This window comes from Hypanus sabinus, chromosome 10 (assembly GCF_030144855.1).
Source record: "Hypanus sabinus isolate sHypSab1 chromosome 10, sHypSab1.hap1, whole genome shotgun sequence".
In the NCBI taxonomy this organism is placed as follows: domain Eukaryota; kingdom Metazoa; phylum Chordata; class Chondrichthyes; order Myliobatiformes; family Dasyatidae; genus Hypanus; species Hypanus sabinus.
Window position 1 is genome coordinate 40,504,739 of NC_082715.1, and position 24,733 is coordinate 40,529,471.

At 37.6% G+C, this 24,733-nt stretch overlaps 1 protein-coding gene across 5 annotated transcripts in view; it reads left to right on the plus strand.

Moving 5' to 3' along the window:
* Positions 1 to 24,733, plus strand: part of dnmt3ab (DNA (cytosine-5-)-methyltransferase 3 alpha b) — a 487,596-nt gene that overhangs the window by 23,306 nt on the left and 439,557 nt on the right. For all 5 annotated transcript variants that reach the window (XR_009514305.1, XM_059981717.1, XM_059981718.1 and 2 more), the window contains exon 3: positions 22,287 to 22,364. Coding sequence is in view for 4 of the 5 variants with exons in the window: in XM_059981717.1 (XP_059837700.1) it covers positions 22,287 to 22,364 (78 nt within the window). In the remaining variant the exon portion in view is untranslated. The remainder of the gene's footprint in view (positions 1 to 22,286; positions 22,365 to 24,733) is intronic.

Consider the following 24,733-nt stretch of genomic DNA (forward strand, 5'->3'; position numbering starts at 1 on the left):
TGATACATGACCAAAACATATGAATTAAAGTAGCTACCTCACTATTACATCTGTCACAAATAGGATCAAAATTGGGAAAGATAAGGGCTAATTTATCCTTTGACATATGTGCCCGATGTACTACCTTGAACTGTATCAAGGAATGACGGGCATAAATAGATTAAATATTTACCAAATGAAAAATTTTATCCCATTGATTATTTGAAAGTGACTCTCGAAATTCCAATTCCCACGCACCTTTAATTTTATCATTAGATACCTTTCGCAAATTCAATAACCATTTAGAAATTATAGCTATCAGTCCTTTTGGAAATGGATAAACCTGAAAAAGATTATCTATCATATTGGGTGAATAAGCAGAGGGAAAATTTGGAAGTGAACTACGTAAAAAGTTACTGATTTGTAAATATCTAAAAAAGTGTGCATTAGTTAAGTCATAGTTGTCCACTAACTTAGTGAAAGACATTAAACAATCCCCTATAAACAAGTCTAAAAATGTTACTATTCCCTTGGTTTTCCAAATTAAAAAGGTCTGATCAGAAATTGATGGATTTTAAAAAAAGATGGATTTAACTAGAAAGAACAAAGTTATTAAACTCAAAAAATCTATGAAACTGAAACCAAATTCTTAATGTATGTTTGATAATGGGATTGAGGTCTCGACTACCAATCTTAGAAAGCAAAAAAGGAAGAGGAGCTCCCAGTGAAGTGGCCAAATAATACCCCTTCACTGAGTTTTTCTCCAAATCCACCCATAACGGACAGTCATGTATGTCTAAATAATGAATCCAAAATGAAATATATCGAGTATTAATTGACCAGTAATACATTCTAAAATTTGGCAAAACCATACCACCATGTTTTTTAAATTTCTGCAATAGAGATTTACTCAATCTAGGATTCTTATTATTCCAAATAGAAGATAAAATTTTAGAGTCTATTCTGTCAAAAAACAGTTTAGGAACAAAGGAAAGGATTGCTTGGAATACATATAAGAACTTCGGTAACACTATCATTTTAATAGCATTAATTCGATCAATTAATGATAATGTCATAGGAGACCATTTAGAAAGTATTTGTTGTGTGTATTTAATTAATGGAAGAAAGTTATATTTATACATGTCCTTAAAATCTTTGGTAATTTTAATACCAAGATAAGTAAAGTTATTTCTTGCAATGCTAAAAGGAATTTGATCATATCGATCCAAGTAGTTATTAATAGGAAATAACTCTCAATATTTTGATTGCCCATGTGGTGTTGTCTTTGGCTGAGGAAAGAAACAAGCTCACTTCACCTCTTAGGGAAAGATAACCCAGCACACATTCCTGTTTGTTCTCATACGTTAAAAATGCTAATTTGACAAAGTAGGACTAACAGGGGTCACAACCATCAAAAGAAAGAGGGCGGGACCTTTGGTGAAAGGTAATTATATAAATATATTTAAAAATAATTTCCTTACTTTCTTCACACCTATTTATCTGTTATTCTCTTCCTTTGCAAGAGCTTTTCCATAAAGTAACTTCCTGCTGTAATTTCCATGTCTCCTAATAGTTTTGATGTATGATTTTAAAAATGTACTAAAATGTAGTTTAAAGACATGTACACTTGGTGATAGCAATGATGTCTCCAGATGGTGTTATATGTGAATAAGATTGGATTCATTGAGACCTAAATGCCCTGGTCATGTACAGCTGAAAGGCATGGTATAGAAAAATGTGCAAAGAGTAAAGTTTGAGAGATTGTTCATACTGTGAAAGGCTTGATGAATTATTCTGGTTTGAGAATACTCTTGGTGGAATGAATCTGAAAGAAGTAGAACATAGGAATACTGGTAAGTCTGCTCAGTGATGGCATTGGGAATGTAGTTTGAGAAATGGAAAATGAAGTTGGTGGGCTTGTGGCTCTTTTTAGAAGGGTCATGACTTGAGTTTTCTGCCAATGTACTGAGGCCCATAATGATAGTTATTATGTCATCACTTTGTGGAACTGCTGTATGTTCTGAATAATAAGTAGAATTTGCACTTTCATCACCTGGGAAATTTATTTTCTGCACTGAAAGGAGTATTAGCCCATACATCCATGTGCATTTTTTAGAGTGGAGATTTGTGCCTTAATCCTTACAGGTTATACTTATTTAAAATAAAAATTTAAGAGGCAGTTCTGTCCTATGAACTATATAAGCTGTGTTTAAAATTGGTTAGATTGATGGTTTAATTGCTGTCTGGTGGAAAACTGACTGGAAAAAATTGTTATTTAGATTAAGCTTTGCACTTCAGGGTCACATGAAGATTACTCTTGTACTAGGTACGGAAAAGTGTTATTAATCAATTTTACCAATGTAGTGCTTCGATACTTTTATGTATAAATGTCCAGTTTCTCTCAGAGGTGTGCTTATATATATTTAAAATTACTGGAAGCACTCAGCAAGTTAATCAGTATTATTGGAAAGAGAAACAAGAATTAATTGTTCAGTTTAAAGAACCTTTGTCAGAACTGTGGAAGCAGGATCGTAATGTTTTCCATCTTCACGATACGTTGCTTCAGCAAGGCTAGAGGCATAACCAAAGATGCCTGTCACCCCTCATTCTTCTGAATTCTAGTGCATACAGGCCCAGAGCCATCAAAGGCTCTTCCTATAAAAAGCCATTTTTGTGAACCTCTTTTGAACCCTCACCAGTTTCAGCACATCCATTCTAAGATAAGGGACACAAACTTGCTCACAGTACTCCAAGTGAGGCCTCAACAGTACTTTATAAAGTCTCAACATTCCATCTTTGCTTTTATGTTCTAGTCCTCTTGAAATGGGTGCTAACATTGCATTTGCCTTCCTCAACCTGCAAATTAACCTTTAAGGAATCCTGCCCAAGGACTCTCAAGTCCCTTTGCGCCTCAGTTTTTTGTATTTTCTTTCCATTTAGAAAGTAGTTAGCCCTTTCACTTCTACCAAAGTGCATGACCATACACTTCCCAACAGTATTCCATCTACCAATTCTTTGACCATTCTCCTAATTGAAGACCTTCATTAGCCTCTCTACTTCCTCAAACCGACCTGCTCCACCATCTATCCTCATATCATCTGCAAACGTTGCAACAAAGCCATCAATTCCATCATGCAAATCACTGGCATAAAACATAAAAAGATTCAGTCCCAACACAGACCCTTGTGGAATACCAACAGGCAGTCAGCCAGAAAAGGCTCCCTTTATTCCCACTCTGCCTTCTGCCAATCAGCCACTGCTTTATCAATGCTAGGATCCTTCCTGAAATACCATGGGCTCGTAGCTTGTTATGCAGCCTCATGTGGCACCTTGTCAAAGGCCTTCTGAAAATCCAAATGCAGAACATCAAACAATTCTCTTTTGTCTATCCTGCTTGTTATTTCTTCAAAGAATTCCAACAGATTTGTGTATCTATCTGAAGAAACTTTTGGTATCTTTAATACTATCGGCTAGCTTACTTTTATATTCCATCCTTACCTTCCTAATAACTTTTTTAGTTGTCTCCTGTTGGCTTTTAAAAGCTTCCCAATCCTCTAACTTACCACTATTTTTGCTCTATTATGTGCCCTCTCTTTGGCTTTTATATTGGCTTTGACTTCTCTTGTTAGCCACGGTTGTGTTATCTTTCCTTTAGAATACTTCTTCCCCTTTGGGATGTATATATTCTGCGCCTTCTGAATTGCTTCAAAAATTCCAGCCATTGCTGTCCTGCTGTCATCCCTGCAAGTGTTCTTTTCCAATCAGTTCTGGCCAACTCCTAGTTCAAGCCTCTGTAAATCCTGTTACTCCACTGTAATACTGATATATCTGATTTTAAGTTCTCCCTCTCTAATTTCAGGGTGAATTTGATCATATTATGATTACTTGCATTTTCATTTACCTTAAGGTCTCTATTGACACTCTTTACTCCTTTCTGCTATTTTGCACTTGTCAGTGTAATTACTGTTGTGGCTATTATTGCCATGTTTCCAGCATTTCTGTTTATTCCATAAGAGATAAAGCACATTAGTTTTAAGCTGCAGAGAAGGCAGAAGGAGGGATTCATAGAGCAAATGGAATATAATATAAAATGTTTAAAATTTGTTATTATCTTTACTGCATTTTTATTGAAAAATAAAGCAACACTTCAATTTAGGAATCTTACTGTAAGGGAGTTGCTCTGCTGAGAGAAGTCATGCAAGTTCAGGCACATTATATTTACTTCCAATATTGTTGGAATAGTAAAGATTATAATTCTGTTTTCACCAATAATTTGAGTGTAAATTGATATTGGCACTTAAGTTATAGGCCAATAATCTTGAAAATAACTTTTTATTTTAAACCCCAGTTTGAGTTTGAACCTGTGTATTGTGTTGCTGGTATTGTGGGATGCTGCCTTGCATTGGGTATGACAGTCACATCGGAAATAAGTAACATAAACCCAATTAACAAAAGGCTGATGGTCCTGCTGGAGGGTTTTAGCCCGGAACATCGACTGTACTCTTTTCCCTAGATGCTGCCTGGCCTGTTGAGTTCCTGGGATTTCCAGCATCTGCAGGTTTTCTCCTGTTAGTGGCTGAAGATTGCATTATTTTGCGACATTTGTTAAGTTTTTGGAAATTATTGAAATTGAAACTCGGGAAAAACTCTGTAAAGTGGTTAAGTAGTATTAGATTTTATGGGAAATCTTATTTACTTTTGAAATTAAAAATAGAGATAATAAATTCCATAGGTTATTCTCAGAGAACAGAACTAGAGATCATCAAACTCTGTGTGGTATCTCAGCTAGACCATGTTTAAAATGCTATGTATTATTTATCCTCCGTAAATCAAGAAAGAGGTAGAAGAACTAGAGAAGTTGCTTCTGAGACTTAAAATCATGATTCCAGAAGTGAGGGCTCTTAACCATTGGTAGAAACTTATTTTTCTCTCTGGAAGGCAAAGGAGTGACATAATAGTAATCTTCTGAAACTTTTGCATAACTGTAGAAGAGTCACAGAGACAGGCACTTCAGCCCAGCTGGCCTGTGCCAATTATGATGCCTTTCTAAGCTGGTCCCGTTTGCCTGTGTTTGGCTCATATTCTTCTAAACATTTCCTGTCCATTTACTTGTTCATATGTGGAGCAGGTTTTTGTGGGGAAGGTGGGAGAAATGGGGATGATACTAAATGGGAATATAAATTGGAAGTTTACAACATTGAAGGATTTCATCTCTTTTGCCAGCCCTAAGACTAATAATGATACTTCCATGGATGAAACATCATTTTTTTAAAGAAGCAAAAAGTTCTATGATGCACAAGACAAAGCTACTCATGTGATTAGCACCCAGTCAATCATCTTAAATGTTTGGACCTTGTTTTACCTAGGCACTAGTGCTATACTTTGACAGCTCCTCACAAATGTCTACCATCAAAGTCCACTATTAAAATTATATACAGCCTTATCCGTGGATTCTGCATCCACGGATTCAACCGACCGCAGATTGAGAAAACCTGGAAGTGCTCTTCCAATACTTGTTGTTTGAGCATGTACAGACTATTTTTTCTTGTCATTATTCCCTAAACAATACAATATAATAACTATTGACATAGCATTTACATTGTATTAGGTATTATAAGTAATCTAGAAATGACTTAAGAGTACAGGCAGTCCCCGGGTTATGAACGAGTTCCGTCCCTGAGTCCGTTTTTAAGTCAGATTTGAAGTCAGAACAGGTTCATCCGGTATTATTTAGCGTCACTTAGTCAAACGTTTTTCTTAGTATATAGTACATATTTTACCTTTATATGCATATAAAACACGTAAGAAACATATGTATTTCAATAATTAAACCACTGCATTGCTTAGTAATAATTGTAGTTTTCATCGGGGCAGGGCCTTTCACATGCTCCATTAAAATGGTTCTGATCGTTGACCGACTATAGCCTAATGCTTTTCCAATGACTGATGGCATTTCACCTCTTTCCAATCGCTTTATTACTTCCACTTTATTTTCAATCGTGATCGTGATTATTTTCGTGAACAGAAACACCGCAGATTCAGAGCTGCACCGGGTCCTAATGTCCACCACACTGAACATGTTAAATAAAGTCCGGGGTTCCGCTGGGTCCTAAAGACCACCGCACTGATTCAGGTTAAATAGGGGACTTGAGCATCTGCATTTTTTGGTATCCAGGGTGGGGGTGGGGGGGACTCAGAACCAATCCCCCATGGATAAGGAGGGCCGACTGTACTTCTATGCTTCCACCATCCTTTTAGCCAATGAGTTCCTAACCTATACTGAATTTACTGTGACAGATAATTTCCTAACTTACTTCTAACCCATTGAAGTGCAATGATTAACAATAAATCTTGAAAAGAATTCAGGAGGATCATGTTTACATAATTTATGGTAACAATTAAAACTTTGCATTATCTTTATATCAATATGGCAGATGGATATTGCAGGCAGACCTTAATTTATCGCGCCTCAATTCATTAACGTATCTTTGAGATTATGGTCATAAGATGCTGCCTTCTTTAGTTACAGTTTATGAGTTGAAGGTGCTCTCAAAATGCTTTTAGTTGGGGAGCAGACAGAGCAATGATGAAGTAAAAGCTGTCGATGTCAAAATGGAGGGGAACTTTTTTGTAATGGCTTTCATTGTCTTTCATGCCAACCCAACAGTAAACTTACAAAGTGTAAGCAGACATCCATTTAATCTGTCCTGGTCATGGGCCAAACACAACGAGGGACCTTCATCCAAATTTGTTGATAATCAGCTTAACACAAGTCATTCTCCACCAGTTAACTTGTGCTGCCTTGTGTCCGATTTGGCTACCTTGAGTCCATTCAATGCAAGTATTAGTTTGTGTCAATTGGTTCTATACTGCTTGCTGAATTAGGTAAGTCTCTGTTTAGAACCTTACTTCAGAACTTAGCTACATGATGTCAGTTGACACTGGTGCAGAACTGAAGAAATGTATCATTATCAGATGTTACAACTTTTAGATGAGCCTTTAAATTATGTTCTAGTTGGAGTAAAATGTTTCCCTAACCAGCATTCTGCCATTGATCTAATTTTCTTTGGTTCGATATCTGCAAGTAGATTACTTAACAATGGTTACTTCATCTCAGATGTAAATTACTGGCAGTGAAGACTTGGAAGACAATTTGCAAAATATGACACATATAAACCTGAGTACTCTGCATTTGGAAAATACATAATAGGAGACATATTTTCTTTTCACACTGCTTTTACATATGACACATTTCCTGGCATTTGGAAACCTTTTCACCAATCTAACTTAGGAACCTTATGGAATACACTCAAATATTTTTGGATGAAATCAGCCCCAACAAATCTTTGGAAGTTGGATATCATCCAGAACAGAGTAGACTGCTTGACTGGCATCCTGTTGATTACCATAACTATTAATTCCATCCACTTTCAGCATACTGAGCCTGCAATGTATATCATTTACAAAATGCACTGCAGCTGTTCATTCAGATTAGTCTGACAGCATCCCTTAAAGTCACAAGCTCTCCCAGCAAGAAGGACAACGTTAGCAGGCAGATGACAATGTCATGACATGCAGATTCCCTTCCAAGTTAGACATCATTCTGATATGGAAATGTATCCATTGTTGTCACAAGATTAAACTTCTGGAACTCCCTGCCCAACACAACTTGGATGTTTCTTCCCCCAGGCACTTGATCTGATCAACTGTTCAAGTTAGCCCTCCACCCAGCCCTGTCTATTACCTTGGTCACTGCAATGCACTGTAAACATTTTAAACCACATTTTATAATGCTGTTTACATTGTAAATACATGCTGCTATTCATGTACTTGTGTATATTTTATTTCATATCCATACTTTAACCTCTAACATACAATTTTTTATTCTTCCTAATTGTTAAGTGTTTGTTTTTATTGCATGTCATGCCAACACACCACAGCAAGTTCCTAATACATGTAAATGTATACAGCAAATAAAGTTGACCTTTGATACGTGGACGAGAACAATTTGACAAGACATTTCACTGTCACTGAGAGCAATAAGTGTTGGAAAATAAATACTCAATTTGCTAGTGTAACTTACAGGAAAAAAATGAAATGATGAGTTTGAAGTATCTCTTCCGGACTTGAAATATGACTTTTCACTGTTGGTTCAAACATTTATATTTTTGACAATATTTTAGCTAAGTTGCAAGTGCACATAATGCCATTAATTTTATTGCTTATTTCTCAGCAACTTTCTTCCTTATCTAAAACTCGGAATTCAAAAGTTCAACTTTCCTTCAGGTTAATTTATCAGCTGTCTCTTTGCAATGTTGGTGCAGAGGGGATTGGAATTAAATTCAAATGTTGAGTGAAATCTGGAGCAGTTAAAAATCCAGTGGAGCTTAACAAAATAACAATGCTTTAAACCTGCCTTTACAATGTTTATGTTGAAGGTTTCAAGGCTCTCTTTCAAATTGTATGAAGATATGGATCTTTAATATAGACAGAAAATTTATTCACATCTGAGGAAGGGTTTTTTTCCACCAAAATTCATGATTCAGTTTGTTAATTTGGACTAGCTTGTGTAATAAATTAGAACATCGTCTTAACACCATGGAGGCCTTTGGCTCTAAATGCAGCTCTAATTCACCGAGTCTCTCTTTACTTTGAAATGTCTTGAGACGTGAAAAAACTGGTTCTTGATGTGGGCTACCCTATATTTCATTACTCTTAAAGAGTTGTGTTTTCAAATAAAAACAGGCATGTAATATAAGTGCATGGCCTAGTCAAACATGGAAGATAATTGTCTGGAAAAGCTTCCTATGCTTTTGTTTTGTCATACATTACCAGTAGTAGCATAAACCACAGATAAGGCAATCCCACTCTTAGTTACAAATTTACTTGTAGTTTAGTCTTGTTTATTGCTCTTGAATGCCAGTGTCTCTATTTAAAGTTTATTTTATTAATTGATTTACAACCTACTGTATTGGTGTTAGTGAGGCATTTGTCTGATCAACCAGTAGCTTTTATGGAAGGACTGCTTCTGGCACTTGTACATAGAACAGTATAGCCTCTCTCGGCCAGTTCATTTGCCTGTTTAAATCTCCCTTAAACATTGTCATTGTATCTAATTCCACCATTTCTCTTGATAGCATGTCCCAGAACTCACTGCTCTTTGTGTAGGAAAAAATAAACTTGTCTTGTAAATCTCCTTTAAACTTTTCTCTCTCACCATGAAGTTATGTTCTCTATCTGTAAGGCCTGATTGGCTCAGTTTCTACTGTGCTTGCAAGCAGTGATTTCCAGATGATAGCGGCTCAATACAAAAGTTTTTAAGAACAGCTTCCCTAAATCTAAACCAGTAATTTTCATGTGTACCTCTATCCTATCTCCTCTTAACCTTCTTTACTTTAAAGAGACAGTTCAAATACTATTTTAATCCTGTGTCCAAAATCTTTACTTCTTTGAATCATTGCAATATATCTTCTCTGCTTGCACTCTGTGACCTTGACATCTTTCATGACCTGATTGGCACAGTTTCATTCACCTCTGAACCTTGTGATGATTGCTAAATAATGGTTTCTCGTTGACTGCTATTTTAAATTCCTAAACCTTTTTTCAAATTCTTCCATGGTGAATCCCTCCAACTCTTTTTCTTCTTTCTGTAATCTCTTAAAACTCTGCAGCCTGCACCTTTCTTCATTTTTTTATTCACAGTATTCATTGTTCCCTGTATTGGCAGCATGCCTTTATGCAGAAGTTGAATTCCTCCCCAAAACACTTTTTTTCAATTTCACTCCTCTTTTAAGAGAAAATCTTAAGTTTTTCATCTAGATTGTATTTACACTCATCAACCCCGTTCTTTCTGAGGCACGATGCCAAGTTTTGGACAGATTCTTTTGAAGTGCTTAAGGAAATTTTGCTACACCAAAAGTACTGTGTTTATTTAATCATTATTTTGAATAGTGGGAAAATCTGGTGTAATGAGCCAGAATTTCAATAGTTAGTTAGGCATCCCACAAAGTACAAAGTCTGAAAATGAATATCTCTGGTAACTAGCTAGTTATTACATTCCACACAGAGGAAGGGCTGAACTGAGTTGCACAGATTTTAAATAGTTGCACAATATGGCAGTGTAACTTAACACTCTGAAAACTCAGAATTAAGATGATCCTGCATCTGCTCAAACAACTTGAATGTAAGTGCAAAGTGCAAGCAAGAATAATGCAAATACATGGTATGCGGCATGCTTTATAATACTGGCAAAATATGTGTTAAGTTCCAAGCTGCACCTCCTGCAGGTGTGTAAGAGGTGCAGAAGTGTAAAACGAAGATGGTCTGCTGGCTGCAACCTTGACAGACTTTTTTACATGAGCTAAAGATGGTCAACTTACTCAACAGTAACTACAAATGTAATTCCCTCCTCACTTATTTGTTCTATGCTCTGTTGTATGACATTGGCGATTATGGTGATCATGATCATGGCCATGATTGCTCTTGGCAAATTTTTCTTCCGAAGTGCTTAGCCTTCTTTTGGGGAGGGTCTTTACAAGATGGGTGACCCCAGTCATTATCAATGCTTTTCAGAGATAGGCTGCCTGGCATCAGTGGTCGCCTAACCAGGATATGTGATATGCATCAGCTGCTCACAGGGCCATCCACCACCTGCTCCCATGGCTTCACATAACCCTGATTGGGGAGCTAAGCAGGTGCCACACCTTACCCAAGGGTGACCTGCAGGCTAGCGGAGGGAAGGGCCTCCTTACACCTCCTTTGGTAGAGACGTACCTGCACCCCACTGTACACCCTCCTGACTAGCAATTCTATACTCACCTCTTGTCATCACTGACCACTGTACCCCTGTACTGTCAGCAGGAATGCAGAAATCTAGCTAGAGATACGTATTCTATTGCAAATTTATGAAACAATTCACCACTTAATTGTGTGAATTGAAAATGAATCTCAGCATAATATATGATGACATTCATGTACTTCATTGACAAATTTACTTAGAAATTTGGCAATTGAGTATTCCTTAATAGTAATTTTTCTGTTAATTTTGCCCATGCAAAATATGTGAGGTGCTGTACAGTGATGTAATCTGCTGGAGTGCAGTGAAAGAGACTGCAGAAGAAGTGAATTTGAGCTTTCTGGGGCAGTGGAGGCTAGGAGTTCTATATCAACTCGACATGAGACGATAATCTGAACTGTCTGGCTAATGGCAAACAACTAGGGCAGAGGTGAATTGATAGATTGGTGAAAGTTGTTGTACAAAAGAGAACATGAAATCACTGACACTAGTAAAGTATTGAAGAACATTTTGATGGACTGCTATGATGCCCTGGAAACCACTCTGCACAAAATACTTAACAGCTTATGATAGCAAGCCTCTGAGGTCTCAATGAAGCATTACATTCTTGTTCTACAGTGGGAGCTGAGAAATTGGCATTCTGCATGAAACCTGGTTCGACAAGTATTTTGAAGTTCTCTCAATTCGCATTAACAGAGTAAATCCTGATTCTGAAACTTCCTTTGTGGGTGCTAGGATTCTCCAATAGTGGAGATATCCTCTACCTCGACAAGCTTCCCTGAGTTTGATAGGATCTCCTTGCATTCTTTTAAATTCCAGTGAATACTGAACTCGTTTGTTCAGACATAAGACATGTCATTTCAAGAATCAGCTGAGTGAATATTCTCTGAACTGCTTCCAAAGTAGCTGTGTCTTCTTAAAAGAGGAGAGAGAAATTTTATGTTGTACTCCAGTTGTGATCTCATCAACTCATTGGAAATTTTATATTAAGTTGCTTTTCAAGGAAGAGCCAACATTTCCTTCTCCTTTCTATTTGCCTGTTGTATCTGTACACTAACTTTCCATGCTTTCTCATCCCTCTCTAAAGCAACTTTTTAAAATCTTCACCCAGTGAAGTAATAATCTGCTTTGCTGTACTTTTCATGGAAATGGATAACTTCACATTCTCCAATTTAATATTGCATCTTCCAAACATATACCCTTTATCTGAGCCTGTCTGTATATCCTTTGCAGACTTATGTTGTCCTAACAATTTGCTGATGGGTATAGGAGGGGCAAAAATAAAGATTGTCAAGGTAATCCCTTGGTATCCAAGGGGGATTGGTTCCAGGGCCCCCCGCGGATACCAAAATCCGCAATACTCGTCCCTTATATAAAATGCGTAATATTTGCATATAACCTACGCACGTCCTCCTATATACTTTAAATAATCTCTAGATTACAATGTAAATGCTATGTATGTGTGGCCTCCGTCAGTCATGGTCGAATGTGGTACTAAGCCTCTGTTAGTCACCGGGAGTGGCTTTTCCAGGGTGCAGTTGATATGGAAATCTGTCTGTTGCCCGTGCAGTGGGACCCCCCTCTCCATGCTGATGACAGGTCCAAAGGAACGATGGAAGTCAATACAGTTCGATGCCAGCAGCATCACAGGAGTTGCCGTGCCGGTGCTGGGTACAGCAGTCAGCCGCCTTCGGGACTCCGACTCCAGATTTTTCCCCGGGGTTTACTCCCAAATCCTTTCCCGTGGGCAGGTATAGCCATAAGGCAGTGGAGGTTTGAAATTGGAGTCCCCCCCCCCCCCCGATGAGCTGCCATCCGTGGTAAACAAACCCCATCTGCCCTGAACAGCTGGTTTTAAGTCGCCAGTGGCCCGCCTTTGCCCCTTCTCCTGTCAGTGAGAACAGCTCTGCTGGGCACAAGAACTATGCCACACGTGAAGGCCAGGAGTTGGACTTGGTTGTCAGAGGCTGTTTGAGACGCACACCATGAAGAGCATTTATTTAGCAGTGGGAGCTCGTCCCCACTACCACCCTTCGGTTATGGCTACCTTTAGAGCTATGTAAATACTATGTAAATAGTTGTTATACTCTATTGTTTAGGGAATAATGACAAGAAAAAAAGTCTGTACATGTTCAGTACAGACGCAACCATCGTAGCTCTTCTGGGAATGTTGATGCTGCCTCGGCAACAGCCGATGCCGATTCTCCTGTGATCTTTAAGTTCTTGCGGCAGTAGCGGTTTACATAGCTAGCCAACCATCCCTTACTAGCCTCAAACTCCTTCCTCTCGCTCACAACACAAGTAGCGAATGAACGAGACGCTGGAGAGAGACTGAGGATCTGTGAAATGGCAGGAGGCTACAGCAGGGTATGCCTACACATCACTTCATTCATGTGTATTCAGCATAGTGCTTGGCACGTGGCATATTCAAGTTTTGCTTTTTGGAACTTTCTGGAATTTTTTTCTGACTATTTTCGATCCACGGATGGAGAACCCATGGATACGGAGGGCCGATTGTACAAATGCGATCTTAAGAGAGTGCTTGTTAACTGCAGTTGATCATCCGGGGAGCATAAATAGTGAGGGAAAAGAGTGTTAGGCTACATCCACACTAAACTGGATAATTTTGAAAATGCTGGTTTCGCGTAAAAACGATAGGCATCCACACTATGCATTTTTAAAAATATCTCTATCCACATTGAAATGGATATTTCCGCGAATCTCCTCCTACTGCGCATACACAGGACACATCTACGGAAAACAAGCGGTATGTTTGGTGTCGAATCTCACCGTGAGAGTGTTTGTTCAGTTACAGACTTGAAAAACTTTAATGATGGACAGCTGTTGGCTCTCGTGCAGGAGGACTTAAAACTTAAAAAAAAACAAGTACTGGAGCATATGGAGGCAACCAACAGGGAGTTCATAGACGGTATGACCCAGCTGACGACGAACATTGAAAAACTGATGAACTCTGTTACATTAATAAAGTCCCTTGTTAAATGTATAAAACATGTCTGCATCAGTATTATCTTGTATTTCCATACAATGTTACATTAGGCTGTTACACATCTATTGTCAGAGAAGTACTTGCATAAATAGGTAAACCACCTTCATACGAGCAAGGACAGTAAACAGGGCAAAGTGAGTATACTTATTTATTCAGTAAGTTATGTGTCAAAGTATTTGGTGAGTACATTTCTAACTCTTCTGGCTTCAGTCTTGTTGCTGTCTGTTCTGAAATTGTTAGGTTGCGTTCAAGAAAACGATGAAATGGTTCACTGCCATTACCATCTGTCATGACAGCATTTTTAGATTTCTCGGGTTACCCCATCCCCATTGATCTGCCCAAGCGGTGGTTTCAAAATTACACACCCTGGAGAGCATTTCCGAAAAGCTCCAGTTTCGAGGACAAAAACAGCGTTTTAGTGTGGAGGGAGGGTAAAAACGAAGAGAAAAAGCTTCGGTTATGGATTTATCTGGTGTGGTGTGGACGTAGCCTTAGTATTGTGATATGCAAAACACATTTATTCCCTCTTCCCTCCCTCCACAGATGCTGCCTCCTAATGCTGTCTTTAATCTGATTTTTTTTTGGTTTAGTTTCAGATTTCCAGCATAGGCAGTTTTTCTCTTTGATAATCAAAGCTTGCTAATACTTTTCCTGCTTTCTGTTTGTCCTTTTCATGAATGGAGTGGGAGGGGTGGTGAATTATATTTACTGTTTTCCAATCCACTGGAATCTTATCTTACCCTGGGAAATATAGGAAGATCTCAACCTTTTACCTTTGCAGCTCCTCTTTAAAGGCAGGATATTAGTTGCAGTAGACTTGGCAACCCGTAGTCTTGTTATTTTGCTGATTGCCTTTATTCTGCTGATAGCAATTGTTTTAACTTCTCTCTCTCTCTCTCTCTCTCCTGTGACAGGATTTTCCATGATTATTAGGATGCAATTAGTCTTCTGGTCTTCAGATTCACTAGTCTTGGTTGCTTAATGGGAAGTAATGAAACTTTGTGAGGCATTGCATCAAGATTGTCAGGGTAACATTTCTGTTACTCACCCCAAGAGATATTGTTTCCAGCGCAAGTACCTGTGCTCGGAGAGTCTCCTGACCCAATGGTCTCTCTTTCCTTCTCCTTCAGTCAGGTTTTCAGTCAACTGAAAGCCATAGTCAGTCATTCTTTTCTCTTTTCCAAGCTTGATTGAGCTGGAGAATGACGCATTGCCTGCTCCACCTACAGTGCATCTCCCCATTAAGGTGCGTGGGCAAGTCCTAAATGATGTCAGTTATGAAAGAAATCATGACTCTGGCTAATATGAATTGGCTAGCTTTAAGCACTGCAAGTCACTAACAATATTGTGATCCCTACTGATCTGTCCAGGCAATAAACAGAGCTGGGAGAGCTGGCTGCAGGCAACAATCATTCTAATTACCATGAAGCGCACATTTGGCATGCTGCCCCCATTCCACCCAATAGGCTTGAATTAGTCATGCATCACAGTCTACCTACCCACCCTTTTTGAGGGCTAACCAGTCTATAGCCCAGGGTGTCTGGGAGCTGAGCAAGATGTGCAGCTGAGACAACTTTTCCAATTCCTTGCCAGTCTGAAAGGTGCAAAACTTAAACAGGGCAGAATTTTACTGCTGATCAGTCTGGGAATATTTTGATAATCATTACTTGATAGTTCAGATTTTAACAATAAACTTTCATTTTTTTTACCCTCACACCCTCGTTATTAAACTATTTTCATGGGAGTTATTAATAAATAAGATTTTATTGGTGAATTTTGTTTAAATGACTTAGTAAGGAAGATAATGCTTAAATAGTTATTTGACATATTGAAGCAATATTTGTGATATTCACAATAGTTCATTGAAATTCATAATATTAAAATACAAATTTCATACAGAGAATTTCTATATGGAAACTAATTTTTAAATTTCTTTATAGTGATCTATGGAACATTTGATAAGCATTAATTCCATTGATTATTACATTTGTCCTTTAAGAAAGAATATTTGCTAAATATGCAAAGTATGCCTAGCTGGAATGTGTCCATTAGTGTTGACCAGTGTGACTCACAGCTAAGTCGACGGTGTATGTTGTCCCATTTCGGTTGTTTCTATGGGTCCACCTGCTTACCAATGTACAATAGGTTTGTTCAGTTCTCCTGCTGATGAATACTAAAAAAGAGATTTTGTATGTTCTGGATCCCACATTTCGGACTATGATAATTTCCACCCATCATATTGGAGAACATGGGGATATTTCATCATTTCTAGAGCCTAAAAATATACAGTGACTGCAGGAATCCATGCCTTTGCGTGATGTTGACCATGATTTGCTTTGGAAATTAGACCACTATGACACAGGAATAGGCCCTTCAGCCCATGATATTGTGCCAAATTAATTAAACTAATGCTACCTAATCCCTACTGTCTGCACACAGTCCTTATCCCTCCATTCTCTGTATATTTAGACCATAGAACAAAAGACATAGAAGCAGAATTCGGCCATTCGGCCCATCGAGTCTGCTCCGCCATTTACTGATTTATCATCTTTCTCAACCCCAATCTTTTGCCTTCACCCCGTAACCTTTGATGCTCTGATTAATCAAGAACCTATCAACCTTCGCCTTAATATACCCAGTGACTTGGCCTGCACAGCTGTCTGTGGCAACAAATGCTCTGGCTGAAGTAATCTTTCCTCATCTCTATTCTGAATTCTGAGGTTGTGCCCTCTGGTCCGAGACTTGCCCATTATAGCAAACATACTCTCTACCCTCACTCTACGTAGGCCTTCCAATATTCTATAGGTTTCAATGAGATTTCCCCTCGCCCCCCATTCTTCTAAACTCCAGTGAATTCAGGCCCAGAGCCATCAAATACACCTTGTGTATTTAACTCTTTCATTCCTGGGATCATTCTCATGAACTTCCTCTGGATCCCCTCCAATGTCTCAGATAAGGGGCCAAAAATTGCTCACAATATTCCATGTGGCCTGGCCAATGCCTTATAACACCTTATACAACCTAAATTTAGTGCCTATTTAAGCAATACCCCTGGCAGTGTATTCAAGGCCACTGCCACTTTCTCTGTGGGGGAAAAAACACAACTTGCCCAGCACATGTTCTTTGAACTTTCCCCTTTCACCTTAAATGAAAGCCCTTTGGTTTAGATATTTTGACCCTAGAAAGAAGATACCAGCTTCCTATCTAGCCTCCCATAATTTTATAAACTTTTATCAGGTCTCACCTCAGCATCTGCTGCTGCCAGCAAAAACAGCCATTGTTTGTCCAAACTGTCTTAATAGCACTTGCCCTTTAATCCATTCAGTGTCTTGGTAAACCTCTTCTATATACCATATCTATAGCCTACACATTGTACCTATAATTGTGAGACCAGAAGTGAATATAATATTCCAGATGCAGCCTCAGCAGAATTTTATAAAGCTGCATCATAACTTCTGGCACTTTGAACTTAATGCCCCGAATAATAAAGGCAGATGTGTTCTGTACTAACCCTGTCAATTTGTGTGGCCACTCTCAGGAAGCTTGGACAATTTCAAGGTCCTGCCGTTAATTGTGTACTTTCCCTTTACATCTGATCTTCTAAAATGCAACAACTCACATTTTGCCCTGATTACACTCCATCAACAATTTCTTTGCCCACTTTGCAACTGGTATAATCCAGATTTGGTCTCCTAATCCAAGAAAGGATATACTTGCCATTAGTGGGAACACAGTGAAAATTTACCAGTCTGATTCGGAGGACTACCACATGAGAAGTGATGAGGTCAACTTTTGTTTTATTTCCAGTTGTATTAATAAGAATGAGAGAATATCTAAATGACTGGATGTAGAGAGGATTTCTGGCACCTGCAGATTTTCTTGTGGTTTGTAGTGGTTCATATTCTTGAAGATCTTGGGTTCAAGGCTTAACCTCACTGAATGGGAGTACAATGGTTTGGAGCTCAGGTTTCACTTACATTCAAACACAAATGCCATCTGTGTATGCAGCAGGTCCTCTGATGCTCAGGTGGTTTTGGTTCTGGAGTGTGGTCAGTGTGGGTTGAACACCTTCTCATTGGTCTTGAAGTTAGTTAGAGACTAAGTTCATCAATGAAATGGGAAACAATTGAGAGAAGTAATGGGGGGGGGGGCGCAATGCTGCAGTCTTGTTTGAAACTTGTCTTCATTGAAATTGGCTCTGTTGTTGTCCTTTTTCCTTTGTAATGTGGCTTGCATACTATTGTGGATCAAACTTAAGATAGAGATAAACTTTTGATAAATTTTGATAATTTAATAAAATCACCAAGACTGGTGCTTATTTATTTATTGAAATAATTTTAAATCATCACTTTTTAAAAGAACACCAAAAATTGTTTTTAAAAGCATTTAAATCCTTAAATTATGTTGCTCCTAGTTACTGATTCTTAATAATAACTTGGCAATAAAGTCTGTAGATCTGTGGCCTGGTTTTGGGATATTAAATGTTTATATTTATATAACCATATAACAATTACAGACTGGAAACAGGCCATCTTGGCCCTTCTAGTCCATGCCGGATACTTACTCTCACCTAATCCCACCAACCTGCACTCAGCCCATAACCCTCCATTCCTTTCCTGTCCATATATCTATCCTATTTTACTTTAAATGACAATATCGAACCTGCCTCTACCACTTCTACTAGAAGCTCGTTCCACACAGCTGCCACTCTCTGAGTAAAGAAATTCCCCCTCGTGTTACCCCTAAACTTTTGCCCCCTAAACCTCAACTCATGTCCTCTTATTTGAATCTCCCCTACTCTCAATGGAAAAAGCCTATCCATGTTAACTCTATCTATCCACCTCATAATTTTAAATACCTCTATCGTCCCCCTTCAACCTTCTACGCTCCAAAGAATAAAGACCTAACTTGTCCAACCTTTCTCTGTAACTTAGGTGCTGAAACCCAGCTAATGTTCTAGTAAATCTTCTCGGTACTCTCTCTATTTTGTTGACATATTTCCTATAATTCAGTGGCCAGAACTGTACACAATACTCCAAATTTGGCTTTACCAATGCCTTGTACAATTTTAACATTACATCCCAACTCCTATACTCAATGCTCTGATTTATAAAGGCCAGCATACCAAAAGCTTTCTTCACCACCCTATCCACATGAAATTCCACCTTCAGGGAACTATGCACCATTATTCCTAGATCACTCTGTTCTACTGCATTCTTCAATGCACTGCCATTTACCATGTATGTCCTATTTTGATTATTCCTACCAAAATGTAGCACCTCACACTTATCAGCATTAAACTCCATCTGCCATCTTTCAGCACTCTTCTAACTGACCTGAATCTCCCTGCAACCTTTGAAAACCTACTTAGTTTTGTTGCAATATTTGCCTTTATTTGCCAATATTTGCCAATATTTGCAGTTAGCTATTGCCTTTAATATCTAAGGATTAGAAATATGCATAAAGAATTGACCTTTTGAAGTAAACTGTTGTATTTTAGTTATCTATAACTATGGCATGCTTTGTCAGGATATTGGATTGACTTTGATTTCATAGGCACCTTGTCACTTTTATCTGTACTCCTAGATTTGACTGTATAATGTGCACTAATACTTCATTGTAAGACTATGAAGAATATTGTGTGCAAGTGCCTACCTTATCATGGAGCCATGAAAATCTGTTATACTGTGGATTCTGATAAGTTCAACACATTCATTACATTTTGGCTTAATTAAGCAGCTGCCCCAATTAGCCAAAGTTTCATGGAAATACTTAAAAAGGTATTGAAGAAAGACAATCGTTCAACTGAGTAACAAATTATGTATTTAAATAAAGTGCAGAACAAATTAGAACACTACAAATACTACTACAGTACTATAAAACTGTAATAGTTCCTAATAGCTATCGATAGAGAATATCAATCAGTAGTAAATTAAAGCAACTGGACTTGTTATGTTGCCCAGGAGACGTGCCTTGATTTACTACTGCTTGGTATACAATGACCTGGATGATTGAGAACCTTCATACACATTTTGATACAGAAATTCATCTAATGTATGCTACTGTATTCTTTTGATTGACTGTAAATGAACAATTAAGTGACATAGTGTCCCAAATAAATGAAGAGAATGCCTGCTATTTTCTCGATTAGTTTTTGGTCTTTAGGAGTTGTCCCAAATCATTGGCTGCCCCGATTAACTGATGGCCCAGTTAACTAAAATCCACAATTCTTGGGGTGGGGAAACACAAATTTCTTTTCAATGAGCCATGAAGTTCTTCAAACAGTTTGCTCAAAATTTATCCTTGAGATAAACCACTGAAGAGAATTACTATTTGAGTTGTCATTCTACGCATTATCTGGATCATCATTGCTATCATGCATGACTCTGCTTCTTAAAAGTATTGTGATTCATGAAGCATTTGAGATGTGGTGTTTCTTTTCCTCTTTTTTGTTTTATCATAGAACTAACTTCATGCTCCTGTATTATTATTTTTAAGGATTTATCTCTCTAACAGAGGACTAATAACACTATATCCTTCCCACGAAAGTTTTTGAGCCACACCAAGCTGTTTGCTGACCAATTCATGGTTTGACCTTATTAAAATTTCCACTGATTGTATTTCTTTTACTTTTCTGTTTTCACAAAATTATTTAACTTTCCACCGTTCTCCAGACATGGTCCACCTGTTGTGGCTTTTCATCCCTGATTTCACTGTATTGACAATAACTACAACATCCTAGTGGGGTTATTGGTGCAAGATTGGTTCTGATAAAATGATCAATGCATGAATGACCTTTTGTTCCACATGTCACATTGGCTGTCTTAATGATAGTACGGTGTTATGCTGATGGCAATGGGAGGCGTGCAAAGTCAGCAATCAAGTGTACAAAGTTAACTTTCTGACAGCATTAACAACATGGGTACAATTTCTGGCTATTTCATTTCTTAATTTTACACAGTTCATTGCATATTTGGTAGCAGGATAGACTCCTTCACCACCCAACCGTCCCTTTTAACCAGCACATTTGAAAGGAACATCAACATAATGTGGGTTAGTTGCTAAGTGTTTTCTACGGGTTGTTATTCTACAAAGGTGTGCTTTCCAGATTCCTTTGAAATTACTGGTCTAAATGTAATGGTGACTCAGCTGCTGACTGTATTTGTCTTAACTTCAAACTTCGCCGGAAACTGGTTGCTTCTGAACGGTAGTGCATGTTAATTGCGATATCTGTGCCCATTTTTTTTGGGATCTATCCAAAATAACAAATCACCTCTTCAATGGGTTTCAGCTGTTTCACGTGCACAGTCTTATGTTTGCCTATCTCAAGCTTTATCTTTGTTCTCCCTCCCTGTTATCTTCTAACTGCATTGAACAACAAGCATAATATAGAGACATCAAACAGCAGCCATTATCTGGAAACATGATATTTGCTGCTCTACCTTCAGGTTGCCCATGTGATATGTTGTGCTGGATCAGTTGTATTTTCCATCAGCTTCAACTTGGGAAAGCTGAACTCATCCAGTTTAAAAATTCTTTTGTACCTTTTGGGGCTGTGGTGGCAACTGATTAGATTTCTTTTTTTAATTGCGAGCTAATGAAAATGGTGTGCACATTTGAAATTAACTTTAATCATAAATTGAGTTTTTAATAGCAAATTTTGTCATCACCAGGTTTCTATTCTCTCAAAGTAAATTATAAAGTATAATTCCCTCATCATTTTCAGGATGGCATTCTTACATGCAACACCTTTTGAACTCTTGTCTATGTTCAACTAATCTAGAGGTGAAGCCTTCTTCCATACAAAGTTGCATGTACCCTCAAATCACTTGAACTGGATCTTGTTCCCCAGCAGATTAACTTCAACTTCTTTATCATCCTTCTATGGCTTCATTTCAGACTAGTTGAGCAATCTTCTTCACCTGTATATGTCAACCTACATTTTTCTTTTCCTTTAACTTTAATGGGCTGATTTGTTCTTCATTTCTCCAGTCCACCACCAAAGGCTGCTTTTTCAGCCGCTGTTCTGAGGAACTCTCATGCTAAACCATGTTGCATGGCTACTTTCTTCTCCTCTTCAAAAACATTCTCAAGAACCAGAATTTCAGAATTTCTCTACTTTCTCCTCCACTTTCTCATTTTGAATTCTTCATTTCTGGTTAAAATTATCTTTGTGATGATCTGTTATCTGAGGAGCACACTGAAAATATGGTGGAGAAGAGATATCACACCAATTCATTGGCACCATCTCTGTAGAGATGAATGTTCACGTCAAAAAAAAAATGTTCATTGGAAGAAATTCCATCAGAATCGACAAGTTGCCAGAAAATTAAATAAATTGTAGAGAAGAAATTGTTAGTCGAAGATAACTTAAAGGGTCCTTTACAGTACATTTGAAAATGGCAAATGGAAGATTTTTGCCCTGCTGATCATTCTAATAACCTGCTGCATCATCGTTTATCAAAAAAATCATCTGGTTGTCTGTACCTTGTTTTTATGATACAGAATGATGAGCAGCCAGAGAAAAATAGAAACAAGGAGAAAAGACGAGGCAGGCCAGGGAGAAAACGCAAGCAAACAATGGTAAGCACGGATCCTATTGTTAAATGTCCCATGATTTCATATAACAAGTGAGTCCTCTGGTTACTGGTGGGGATGCACTAATGGAATATCACCATTCTTTTAAAAATCTGAATTGTTTGGCTTCCTATGTTCATTCCACACTTGTTAACAGTCTTTTCCAGTGACTGTTTAATGTTTTGCTTTTATTTTCTAATGCAATCCAATTCCTAGTTGATTGATTATCTCAGCCAGACATGAGACTAAAATAGTTTTTACAGACAATTCCTAGTGGCCTTTTGGGTATTTTTCGATTCCAGATTTATTTCTTGTATCTTGAAATGTTGTTTTATTTTCTCCATAGATCTATTTCCCCATTAATTTCCACTCTGCTTTATAATAAATCTATTTCAGCATCACATGTTTCCCATTTTGGACTGGGAGGCCAATACAGTGTCCCAGTAGTTTGCTTCCATATAAAACTCATGGCTCTGCCTAGTAGTTTGAAGCAGATTTCATCCATGTCGTTCAATGAATAAAATTATAATCTCAAACACATTTTTATAAGTTGTTACATAAAGCACACCAGCAAATCTGCTAATCCCATCCATTTTTTTTTCCATTCCCATAGCAAATGATTTTTCCATTTGAGTGTGGATACCAATTCAACAGTAATTAGTGCTGAATTATAGGTCGTGAAACCAGAGTGATGTCATTCCAAAGACTTTTCAGTGAGGGTAAAGCACACAGAGATCAGCCTTTTCAATTGAGTGAGCACATCCCTGAGATTTTCAAACTCATTGCATCATTTATTTGCATTATATTTTGCAGACACACAGGAAACATATCATCACTGTTTCTTGTATCAAGAGAGACATTTAATGGTATGCATCAATTATTTTAATTTGAGATTGATAATACTACCTGTGGATGTCATCAAAACTCTGAATAGTCATGGGATTAGCTCTTCAGAGCCAAATAAATTGATGTATTTAGTTAGAATAGCAGCTTGTAGGATTCAGCACATGCTATTTTTGTGCTATATGCTATATGCTGTGCCAACCTTTTTTTAATCAACAATAGTGCACACTTGTAAATGACCCTAAAAGATAACTAAATTAATTTATATTTTCCAGGTTCAAATTAATTTGCTCAGAAAGAGAGAGAGAGAGAAAACCAAGCATAATTTTTATGCGTGTACGTAACTACATGATTTTACTGCCAACTCAACATTCAATCCTGAAAATTCTGATTGAAAGCAATATGCTTTATGTTTAAAATTCACTTGTCCAAAACACATAACAAGGCATTACAGATGATGGAAATCTGCTAGTTCCATCTCCACCTCAAAAAGTGCTGAGAATTCATCACGTCGGCAATAAAAGTACAGGTGGAAATGAAGTTACTGTTCCAGCTCAAATTCTCTTCATGTGTAAATCTATTTTTTAGAGAGTCATTACAGATTGCTATCAAGAGATAGTTTGCTTTATGTAGTTGGATGTTTGCCTTAGTTTCAACCGCATCACTCACATATGATGATAAGTTTTCGACGTTCTTTAGTTTCCCTTATGAGAAATCTTGAAAAGGAATTAGCATGTGTTTTCAAAATGCTGAACAACGGCTGGCCAAAACCTTGTAGCCATTTCGAATTCAATTTTTTTTTCTTTCGATACAAACCTTTTGAGTGTTTCCAGCATTTTCTGCTTTCGCTTTTTATTCACTTTTCTTATGTTCGTTTCTTTGCAGTCATGCAACTAGGTCGAATTTTATGCATTTTTTTCATCTTATTTCTCTGCAAGTTAGAGGCAGTAACCTTTTGTAAAGAAAATTGACTGGTCCCTGTTATTTCAAACTACTTTTCAAACTGAGGGTGAAATATCAATTATGCCAACTGTGCCTTAAATTCAGTCACAGCTTTAGTGTAATTGGCTTTAAGTTGGCCCAATATCTGCACTAGATTATTCAATCAAACCAAAGCAATATTGTGATTTCAGAAGTAGTATCTTTTCCAGTTAGGAACTGTTTATACAATATCTGCTCCAGGACTGACTTGCAACCTGAGTGTAGAAAACACACAGCTACAATTCTCTTAATTACTAGTGGCAAATATCCAACTGAAGCCGTTGAGATATGAACCTTACCTGGCTTCAGTAACTTGTCTTATCAGTTTTAGCAGGTGTTACAAATAAAATAATAGGTAATATTTATTTATGCATTGGAGTCCTAATCATGTATGAAAACTGTATTTATTATTGTTAGATAAAAGATAAGCATTTATTTTTTCAGTTGATGTTTCATGAAAACCTAGTTACAGGTATATTTTACCAAAAAAAGTGTAAGAAAGGAACTACAGGTTAGAAATACAGGAAATTTCAAATTCAGAATATTTCATG